This window comes from Myotis nattereri, assembly GCF_964212035.1.
Source record: "Myotis nattereri genome assembly, chromosome: 2".
Taxonomy (NCBI): Eukaryota; Metazoa; Chordata; class Mammalia; order Chiroptera; family Vespertilionidae; genus Myotis; species Myotis nattereri.
In genome coordinates, this window is record NC_138076.1 from 149,553,695 (window position 1) to 149,564,324 (window position 10,630).

The 10,630-nt window shown below is 46.4% G+C and overlaps 1 protein-coding gene across 1 annotated transcript; it reads right to left on the minus strand.

Annotated features, from left to right (window-relative positions):
- Positions 1–2,249: 2,249 nt before the first annotated feature.
- Positions 2,250–6,640, minus strand: LOC308514248 (lysozyme C-like). The gene is made up of 4 exons (XM_081084323.1): positions 6,472–6,640; positions 5,406–5,570; positions 3,693–3,771; positions 2,250–3,148 (listed from the first exon to the last, which is right to left on the minus strand). Exons 1-4 carry the CDS (start codon positions 6,605–6,607, stop codon positions 3,082–3,084), a joined length of 447 nt encoding a protein of 148 aa, XP_080940449.1. The 5' UTR covers positions 6,608–6,640; the 3' UTR covers positions 2,250–3,081.
- Positions 6,641–10,630: the final 3,990 nt, after the last annotated feature.

The window sequence follows — 10,630 nt, forward strand, 5'->3', positions numbered from 1 at the left end:
TGTGTGTGACAGGAGGCTGTGCGCCAACTCCCCTATCGGCCCTACTCTGGGAGTGACGGGGGGAGCTCCTCAACCCCCTGATGGGCCCTGCTCTGTGCGTGACAGGAGGGAGCTCCCCAACCCCCTGATGGGCCCTGCTCTGTGCATGACAGGAGGGAGCTCCCCAACCCCCAGATGGCCCTGCTCTGTGCTTGACAGCGGGTGGCGCCACAACCTCCCCATGGACTCTGCCTTGAGTGTGACAGGGGGCAGCGCCCCAACTACCCAATCGGCCCTGCTCTGAGCCCAACCAGGGGCTGCACCTAGGGATTGGGCCTGCCATCTGCCACCCGGGAGCAGGCCTAAGCCAGCAGGTCGTATCTCCCGAGGGGTCCCAGACTGCGAGAGGGCACAGGCCGGGCTGAGGGACCCGCCCCCCCCCCCCCGCCCCCCAGTGCACAAATTTTTGTGCACTGGGCCTCTAGTCTAATCTAATAAAAGAGAGACATGGTAATTGGCATACGACCCCTACCCTTCCCATTGGCTAATTGGGAGATATGCAAATTAACTGTCAGCCAAGATGGCGGCCTGCAGCCAGGCAGCTTGAAACTAACATGAGGCTTGCTTGCTTCAGTGACAGAGGAAACCAAAGTTCCCGCCTGCCTTACAGGCCTCTGAGCCTGCAGTTTGAAACATTTTAACAAATATAGAAGCTAAAAAAAACCCCAGAAACCAGCTTTCAGTGAGCTGGGATCTCAGAGCTGGAGTCAGAGCTGGAGTTATACATTGTTTCTATTACCTACTTTAAGGAGCAGAGGCCTAAGAGCTGGAGCCTCAGAGCTAAAGCTGGCTCAGAATTAAAAGAAAAAAAGAAAGAAAGGAGCAGTTGGGAGCTTCTGTCACCCGCCAGCCTGAAAACAGCCCTCAGCCCCTCACCCAGACTGGCCAGGCACCCCAGTGGGGACCCCCACCCTGAAGGGTGTGTGACCAGCTGCAAACAGCCATCATCCCCTCACCCAGGCTGGCCAGGCACCCCAGTGGGGACCCCCACCCTGATCCAGGACACCCTTCAGGGCAAACCAGCCAGCCCCACCCATGCACCAGGCCTCTATTCTATATAGTAAAAGGGTAATATGCCTCCCAGCACCGGGATCAGCGAAGCCAAGAGGCCTCCTGGCACCGAGATCAGCGTGACTGGGGGCAGCACCCAAACACCCTGATCACCATGTGGCTCTGTGTGTGACAGGGGGCGGGGCCACAACCTCCCTATCAGCCCTGCTCTGTTCCTGACAGGGGAAGGCACCCCAACCTCCTGATCAGCCCTGCTCTGTGCCTGATACGGGGAGCTCCCCAACCTCTGATCGCCCTGCGGCTCTGTGTGTGACAGGGTGCGGCGCCCCAACCCCCTGATCCACCCTGCTCTGTGGGTGATAGAGGGCGGTGCCACAACCCCCACCCCTCCCACGGGCCCTGCTCTGTGTGTGATGGGGTAGAACCATAACCTCCCCATCGGTCCTGCCCTGAGTGTGAGAGTGGTGGCGTCCCAACCCCCTGATCGGCCCTGCTCTGTGGGTGGTAGAGGGCGGCCCTGCTCTGTGTGTGACAGGGGGCGGTGCCCCAACTCCCCTATCAGCCCTGCTCTGTGAGTGACACAGGGGAGCTCCTCAACCCCCTGATGGGCCCTGCTCTGTGTGTGACAAGGGACAGCGCCCCAACCCCCTGATTGGCCCTGCTCTGTGCGTGACAGGGGGTGGCGCCACAACCTTCCCATCGACCCTCCCTTGAGTGTGACAGGGGGCGGTGCCCAACCCCCCAATCGGCCCTACCCTGAGCGTGACTGGGGGTGGCATCACAACCTCCCGATCCGCCCTATTCTGTGCATGACAGGGGGCGGCGCCCAAACTCCCCAATCGGCCCTGCTCTGAGCCCGACCAGGGGCTGCACCTAGGGATTGGGCCTGCCCTCTGCCACCCAGGAGCAGGCCTAAGCCAGCAGGTCGTTATCTCCCAAGGGGTCCCAGACTGCGAGAGGGCACAAGCATGAGCTCTGACAGGGAATTGAATCCTGACCTCCTGGCTCATGAGTTGACGCTCAGTCACTGAGCACACTGGCCAGGTGTGGTTATGAATTTAAAGTGAGCTCTGTCAGCATGCCTATGGGTTGTCTTTTTTCCCCAGCAATATAACCTGTTTCGGTGCAGGTGAGGTATAAGGAAATGTGAAGAGGGCTAAGTCATTTCTTTTCACACTGGAGAAAGACAAGGTATGAGTGCTTTAAGGAAAGTATTTATTTTTAACAACATGGTAAGTTCACACTTGTGGTTAATTAGCAATTATTTCAATACTTTCAAACTCATTTGCCTCCAGTTTTAGTCATAATGCAGGAATCTAAGCTTATAAAATTAAGAAACAGCAACAGCTAATCTAATCCTTCTTGGTATTCCTTCATGATCAGCAAGATACATAAAAAAGTTCTTTAAAGGGCTAAAGTAGATGGATATATAAATTGCGAGTTTATTTTTAAAGCTCTATAAAAGTAACATTTCTAAGAAAGCATTTAATCCAAAGATCACACTTAATCAAAACAATATTCTTAATCCAGGCCATCTCCATTTTCAGCTATTTGGCATTCTGTTCTTTTGTAAATTTGATATTGCCCAACAAAGAATGGTTATCTTTTACTGTTTTGGGAGATGAATGAACAGATGAACACATCAAATGCCTACACAGCTGAGATTTTGCCTAAGGTCAATGTGTTTTAAGATAGTCTTTTGTTGCATATATATCAAACATTGAGGAATACTGGTGTCATTCAAGATGAAGTCTTTGATTAAGAACTGAATGTACTGGAGACGTATTTGGTAATCAAGATTTAGGTAAATTTTCACCAGCATTAGTTCTATCAGCACACTGAAACATGTTGTAGACTTACTACCCAATAATTAACACATTAGACAACATTAGCCTCTTAGAAGAAAGACCGTATTTTGCTCCTGCTTCAGTAAAAACATTATTTATTTAAAAAGGTGTGAACTTTTACTCAACTGCTACTCCCTGAATAGGAAAACGAGAGAAAAGGAGCTGAAGAAGGAAAGCTGCCCAGTTACACTCCACAGCCCTTGGTATACTCAGTGAGATCTTTGTTTTGACAGTGATTTCTCCAGGCCACCCTGTAGGGAAAGGTGAAACAAATGGTGATAAGGTTAAAGCATATCTTCACTGTGATAGACATACATCAAATCCTTTGTGAGGACAAACTATTTTAACACTATATGAAATACAGGCTTTTGATAGATCCAGGTATTGCTATTTATTAAATGGACATACGTACACCCAATACTTCACTTCTCCCCAAAGCCCTGGCTACAGCATAGTATGCTGACCACGAGAGTCACGTGCATTTCCTAACAGCCACTGCAAAGTGCATTCTACATTTACCTCATTCCAAACATTTCAAAATAGGACAAGGAACTGGTAGAGTGTGGAGAATCTTAGAAATTCTAGAAATCCTCCCAAATTAATGGAGGAATAAGAGGAAAAGATTCTGAATCGGTTAAAATGTTAAAATAGATTGCTTCTAAGTGATACTTTGTTTAGCATAAATCTAAATCTGCAACTTTCAGTTCTCAGTAGCATATGGTGGCCCTGAAAATCTTCTCTCACCTCTCTCCTAGCACAGGGCAAAAAAGCTTTCCCCTCTAAGCTTACACATACCATGCTCTGATGCCTTGTGGATCCTTGACAACCCTCTTGGCACAGGTTGCAGCTTGAGTGATGTCATCTTGAAGCAAAACTGAAAAACAGGTGGTGAGGAATGAAGACAACTTTCACAGAAATTTCATTTTACATTTAGGTTTAGCCCATTTTATTCTCTTAAGCTAAGGAATGGACACTACAATTCTTTTCCACAAGTTATGCATCTGTGAATGTTGGGAGGAATCTCAGATACCAAAGTCATTGGAAGTTCTGGAATTATCAACTACTGTGATAAATAGATAGTTCTCTTTGTAATAGGCACTATTAGAAGAAAAGGAGGGACCAACCTAGTAATTTTTAATCAGCAATTCTACTACTAGAAATTTCCCCTAAAGAAATAAGAGCCCTGGCCAGTTTTTCTCAGTCGTTAGAGCACTGGCCCACAGACCTGAAGGGTCGAGGGTTGGATTCACAGTCAAGGGCGTGTACCTCGTTTGCAGGCTCGATCCATGGCTCCAGTCTGGGCACATGTGGGAGGCAACCAATCAATGTGTCTCTCTCTCATTGATGTTTCTCTCTCTCTCCCTCCCCTCCCCTCTATCAAAAAGAAAAATGGGAAAAAGATCCATTTTTCTCAAAAATAAAATAAAATAATAAAAATAAAATAAAAAAATAATAAAATCAAGATTGGTATTTGTTAACATATAAATAATTTTGTGTGATAAAGAACAAATTGTAAAGCAGTATATATAGTACAATTTCATTTTTGTTAAAAATCACATTGTGCCTGGCCGGTGTGCTCAGTGGTTGAGCATCAATCCAAGAAACAGGAGATCACGGTTGGATTCCTGGTCAGGGTACATGCCCAGGCTGTGGGCTTAATCCCCAGTAGGGGGCGTGCAGGAGGCAGCCAATCCAAGTTTCTCACATCAATGTTTCTCCCTCTCCCTCTCTCTCCAAAATCAGTAATAATAATAAAAAAGAACACCACACATTAGTATATGTTTATATGTAGGTATATTTATACATGACATAACTTTATGTTCACAGACATGATTGATAAGTATTCTATCTAGAACAATATATACCAAAAGTTACTGGTAGTCATAAATCTCTTGGTAGTAAGAATTTTTATTCAGTGACCACAGATTATTATATAATACAAAATATTTTTTAAATAAATTAACTGGATACAAATGAATATTCTAAGAATAGTCTTTGCTATTAGAATTTTAACATTTAGAAATTTAACGATATCAATTTTATAATACTTGTCCAATATTTTCATTTTTATGATTTTATTTTTTAAAATCAGAGTCACCTTTTTTTTTTAATCCTCACCTGAGGATATGTATTTTTTTTTTTTAATTTTAAAGAAAGAAGGAGAAGGAGAGGGAGAGGGAGAGGGAGAGAGAGAGAGAGAGAGAGAGAGAGAGAGAGAGAGAGAGAGAGAGAAAGAGAGAGAAACATTAATTGGTTGCCTCCCATACGCACCCCAACAAGGGATTGAACCCGCAACCTAGGTATGTGCCCTGACAAGGACTCGAACCTGAAACCTTTTGTTGTACGGGATGATGCTCCAACCAACTGAGCCAGCCAGCCAGGGCGAGATGGTGTTCTTCTAGGTCCCTGCTGAATTTTTCAAAACCTTTTCATTTGTATTGAATCTCTATTCTTGTACGCATAACCAGATGGGTCCTGTGCCATCACTTAAACATTATTTTCTCTTACCGTTGCAGTTTATACCACAAGCGTTAACTGCTCCTGGGGTTTTGCCATCATTACACCAGTAGCGGCTATTGATCTGGAATATCCCATAATCCGTGCTTTTGTCTCCATTATTTTTGTTTGTAGCTCGTGTGTTGTAACTACTTTCCCATTTGGCCAAACACACCCCTGAAAATAAGATATTTTTAGTAATAAATAGCAATACCATATGACACATACTGCATATCATAATCAGTTCTATATAGGTAATTTTATTTTACTAGTGACTTACTTTATAAGTATAAAGATGTAGAAGAGGAAAGACTGTTTCATAGTCCATCCATCCATATATCCATCAAACTATTCATTCATTCATTCAAAAATAGTTATTAAGAGGAAGTGTTCGAATTCAACCTAAATATACATTGATAACATTGACAAAAATGGGCTAAAATACAAAGTAACTTTTACACAGGCACATCTTGGATTGCATAGAAGAAAATGAAAACAGTTAATCAACTAGATCAAGAAAGAATAATAAGATAGCATTTCAAGGATCCTGACATAAACAGTGATTGAGAGGAAATAGGTTCCTACTGCCCCTGTATTGAGATTTAAACATAATTAAAAAAAAAAAAACCAACAAAAAAACTTTGCTATGAAAAGCCTCATGTCATGCAGGGGAATTAAAAAAGAGAAAAATACTGCATTATTCTAGGCTCACAGAGCCCCAGTTCCACACGGAAAAGAGCAGGAGTCAAGCACGCGCTCAAATGTGTCCGTCAGCCTGCATGTGCCACTGAGTCTGCGGCAAGGGGCAGCTTGGTAGCACTCGGAGAGTACAACGGGTGGTGGTTTGCTTAGAATGGTGCACAATTTTGCACTCCTGTGCCCTCATTCCTTCATCTGGCATTTCTGTTTATAAAGAAAGTACTTGATATATTTTTTTAACCATTTTAAATATAAAAATCCTCAAATAACTCTTTTTAAAGAAGTCCATTCACACAAAGCCCCTTTCTCAGTATTCATCCTCTGTTAGTATCTGTTGCACCCCTGGCTGGCTATTTGGAAGTAGGGAGAGGTAACTTACAGTCTGCCAGCTTCACTCCACTGTAGCCATCCATTCCAAGTCTTTTCAAGGTTCTGGCCAGCTCACACCTCTCATAGACCTTGGCCCGGACGGCGACAGAGAGAAGGAGAAGCCCCAGAGTCAGGAGAGCCTTCATGTTGAGTGCGAAGCCAGACTGCTCAGCTGGCCAGGGGAGGCTGGCCCCAGTATTTAACCTCTTTTAACTTCCTTCTTCTCCTAGTGGTTTGGAGGCTCCACCCTTTGAGCTATGTGGAAAACAGGAACAATTTTTTGGCTCACTGACTTCAAAAGGTTACAAGAATTAATCCACACGAAATTGAGGTGGATTATTTATCACCTCAAGGAAAGTTCTCCCTCTGAACAATAAGTCTTGGGTGCAAGAGTTATTGTTCTGCCTCTGAACAATAAGTCTTGCGTGCAAGACTTTGTTCTGACATGGCCTGCTTGCAGGCTCCTGCCTTTTCCTGGCAGAACATCCTCTTCTAGTTTCGCCACTCTCCTGGCTTCTTCCTACCACCAGGATTTAAGTTGCAGATATTGCCCTTGGGCTAATACTGCCTTAGCTATATCATTCCAATGATAAGGAATTAATTTATAATCTGCATAAATTAAGTCTGTATTAATATATAAAATTAATAACATATATAATTATATATAATCCTATCTAATAAAAGAGAAACATGGTAATTAGCATATGACCGCTACCTTTCCCATTGGCTAATCAGGGCGATATGTAAATTAACTGCCAGCCAAGATGGCGGAAGGCAGCCAGGCAGCTGGAAGCTAACATGAGGCTTGCTTGCTTCAGTGACGGAGGACTCCAACATTCCCGCCTGCTGCTGCTGGCCACTGAGCTGCAACTCTAAGCAACTATGTTACAAATATAGAAGCTAAGCAAAACCCCAGAAACCTGCTTTAGTCCCGGGCTTCAGCCAGCAGGATCGCAACATTGTTTCAAATACAGAAGGTAAACAAAGGCCAGATACCTGCTTTCAGCAGCAGAGGCCTCAGAGCTGGAGCCAGAGCTAAAGCTGGCCCAGAAATAAAAAAAAAAGAAAAAACGGAGCGGGTGGGAGCTTCAATCACCCGCCAGCCTGAAAACAGCCCTCAGCCCCTCACCTGATCAGCCCTGCTCTCTGCCTGATAGGGGGGAGCTCCCCAACCCCCTGATTGCCCTGCAGCTCTGTGTGTGACAGGCTGTGGTGCCCCAACCCCCCCCCCCCCGCCCACACACATACACGGGCCCTGCTCTGTGTGTGACGGCGTACAGCCATAACCTCCCCATCGGCCCTGCCCAGAGTGTGACAGGGTGCGGCTCCCCAAGCCCCTGATCCGCCCTGCTCTGTGTGTGACAGGGGGTGGTGCCCCAACTCCCCTATCGGCTCTACTCTGTGAGTGACAGGGGGGAGCTCCCCAACCCCCTGATCGACCCTGCTCCGTGTGTGACAGGGAGTGGCGCCGCAACCTCCCCATCAACCCTGCCTAGAGTGTGACAGGGTACGGAGCCCCAACCCCCTGATTGGCCCTACCCTGAGCGTGACTGAGGGTGGCATCGCAAATTTAAATATTTATTATAATATTACTAGAGGCCCGGTGCACAAAAATTTGTGCACTCGGGGGGGAAAGGGGGGCCCCTCAGCCCGGCCTGTGCCCTCTCGCAGTCTGGGACCCCTCAGGAGATAACAACCTGCTGGCTTAGGCCTGCTCCTGGGTGGCAGAGGGCAGGCCCAATCCCTAGGTGCAGCCCCTGGTTGGACTCAGAGCAGGGCCGATTGGGGTGTTGGGGCGCCGCCCCTGTCACGCACAGAGCAGGGCGGATCAGGGGTTTGGGGCACCGCACCCTGTAACACTCAGGGCAGGGCCGATGGGGAGTTTATGGCTCTACCCCATCACACACAGAACAGGGCCGATCAGGGGGTTGGGGCGCCGCACCCTGTCACAAACAGAGCAGGGCCAATAGGGAGGTTGTGACCCCGCTCCCTGTCACACACAGAGCCACAGGGTGATCAGGGGGTTTGGGTGCTGCCCCCGTCACACTGATCCCGGTGCCGGAAGGACTCACAGCTCCACTGATCCTGGTGCTGGGAGGCATATTACCCTTTTACTATATAGGACAGAGGCCTGGTGCATGGGTGGGGGCTGGCTGGTTTGCCCTGAAGGGTGTCCTGGATCAGGGTGGGGGTCCCCACTGGGGTGCCTGGCCAGTCTGGGTGAGGGGCTGAGGGCTGTTTTCAGGCTGGCGGGTGACTGAAGCTCCCAACCGCTCCTTTTTTTCTTTTTTTTATTCTGCACCAGCTTTAGTTCCCAGTCTCCAGCTCTTAGGCCTCCGCTGCAGAAAGCAGGTTTCTGGCCTTTGTTTACCTTATGTATTTGAAACAATGTTGCGATCCTGCTGGCTGAAGCCCGGGACTAAAGCAGGTTTCTGGGGTTTTGTTTAGCTTCTATATTTGTTACAATGTTGCTTACAGTGCAGCTGAGAGGCTGGCAAGGCATGTGGGGAAGCTTGGCTTCCTCTGTCACTGAAGCAAGCAAGCGTCCCTGTTCACATCAGCTGCCTGGCTGCCGTCCGCCATCTTGGCTGGCAGTTAATTTGCATATCTCACTGATTAGCCAATGGGAAGGGTAGCGGTCATACGCCAATCACCATGTTTCTCTTTTATTAGATAGGATAATATACATAACCCTTGAAGGTATTGAGCATCAGCAGGTCTTTGTGTCCTCAGGTGGGTGGTGGAGGCTCAGCTGCTAATGCCTGATTAATGACTAGTGCTGCTTTACTTTCACTTTTCGGTGGCGGTGCAGCCAACTCCTGAGGACTTTTGTTTTCTTTCTTTTTCTTACTACTGTAAGCAATAATTATTTTAGACTCCCTAAAAGCGCCTTCATCTCTGTTTCCCTTCTCACCACTCTTCTTTTCCTTAACTAGGGGGGTGAGGGGGAGGGGGGTAACGATCCTCTTCCGAACCAGCAGAAGATGAATCCTAAAGCTCTGAATGGCTGGCTGAGGTTATTCTTTCATCACCTCCTAATTCATTTTTGTAGGTATTTTTCTGTCCTTTTCTTGACTCCCTCGGTTCAGTGACCTCTAACGGGAGCGGCTCAGGTGCTATCCTTCACTTTTACCCCTGAGCTCTTTAACAATGATTTCAAAACAGCTATATATTGACTCTGCATCGACAGGTTATTCCCCATGGCTCTGACTCTATTGCCGAAAGTTCAGCGTACTCTGGGCTGGCAAAACCCTTTTGGTCCTACCCCTTCCCAATTTCTTACCTTCGGGTCCCTGATCTGTTCAGGTGGCATTTGTTGATTTTTTTTTTTTTTGTAAATTAAATCTTTATTGTTCAGATTATGACATTGGTTCCTCTTTTTTTCCACCATAACTCCCCTCCACCCAGTTCCCACCCCACCCAATGCCCTCGTTCCCCACCCACTGTCCTCATCCATAGGTGTACAATTATTGTCCAATGTCTTCCTGCACCCCCCACACCCCTTTCCCCCGCCCCCCAAGCATAGTCAGTCCATTCCCTTTCTATGTCCCTGATTCTATTATAATCACGTTCATACTGTTCATCAGATTATTTATTCACTTGATTTATAGATTCACTTGTTGACAGATGTATATTTGCTGTTCATAATTTGTATCTTTACCTTTTTCTTCTTCTTCCTCTTCTTAAAGGATACCTTTCAGCATTTCATATAATACTGGTTTGGTGGTGATGAACTCCTTTAGCTTTTTCTTATCTGTGAAGCTCTTTATCTGACCTTCACTTCTGAATGATAGCTTTGCTGGGTAAAGTAATCTTGGTTGTAGGTTCTTGCTGTTCATCACGTTGAATACTTCTTGCTGCTCCCTTCTGGCCTGCAAACTTTCTGTTGAGAAATCCGCTGACAGTCGTATGGGTACTCCCTTGTAGGTAACTGACTTTCTTTCTCTTGCTGCTTTTAGGATACTCTCTTTGTCTTTTGCTCTTGGCATTTTAATTATGATGTGTGTTGGTGTGGTCCTCTTTGGATTCCTTTTGTTTGGGGTTCTCTGTGCTTCCTGGACTTGTAAGTCTATATCTTTCACCAGGTGAGGGAAGTTTTCTGTCATTATTTCTTCAAATAGGTTTTCAATATCTTGCTCTCTCTCTTCTTCTGGTACCCCTATAATTCT

What these genes read in the sequence shown, in the direction of transcription:
- LOC308514248 (XM_081084323.1), bottom strand. Translation starts at nt 6,607, where the DNA reads ATGAAGGCTCTCCTGACTCTGGGGCTTCTCCTTCTCTCTGTCGCCGTC. An exon ending in TTGTGGTATAAACTGCAACG is followed by an intron (nt 3,772 to 5,405) that starts GTAAGAGAAAAT and finishes CCTGTTTTTCAG; the next exon opens with TTTTGCTTCAAGATGACATC. An exon ending in CCACAAGGCATCAGAGCATG is followed by an intron (nt 3,149 to 3,692) that starts GTATGTGTAAGC and finishes CTTTCCCTACAG; the next exon opens with GGTGGCCTGGAGAAATCACT.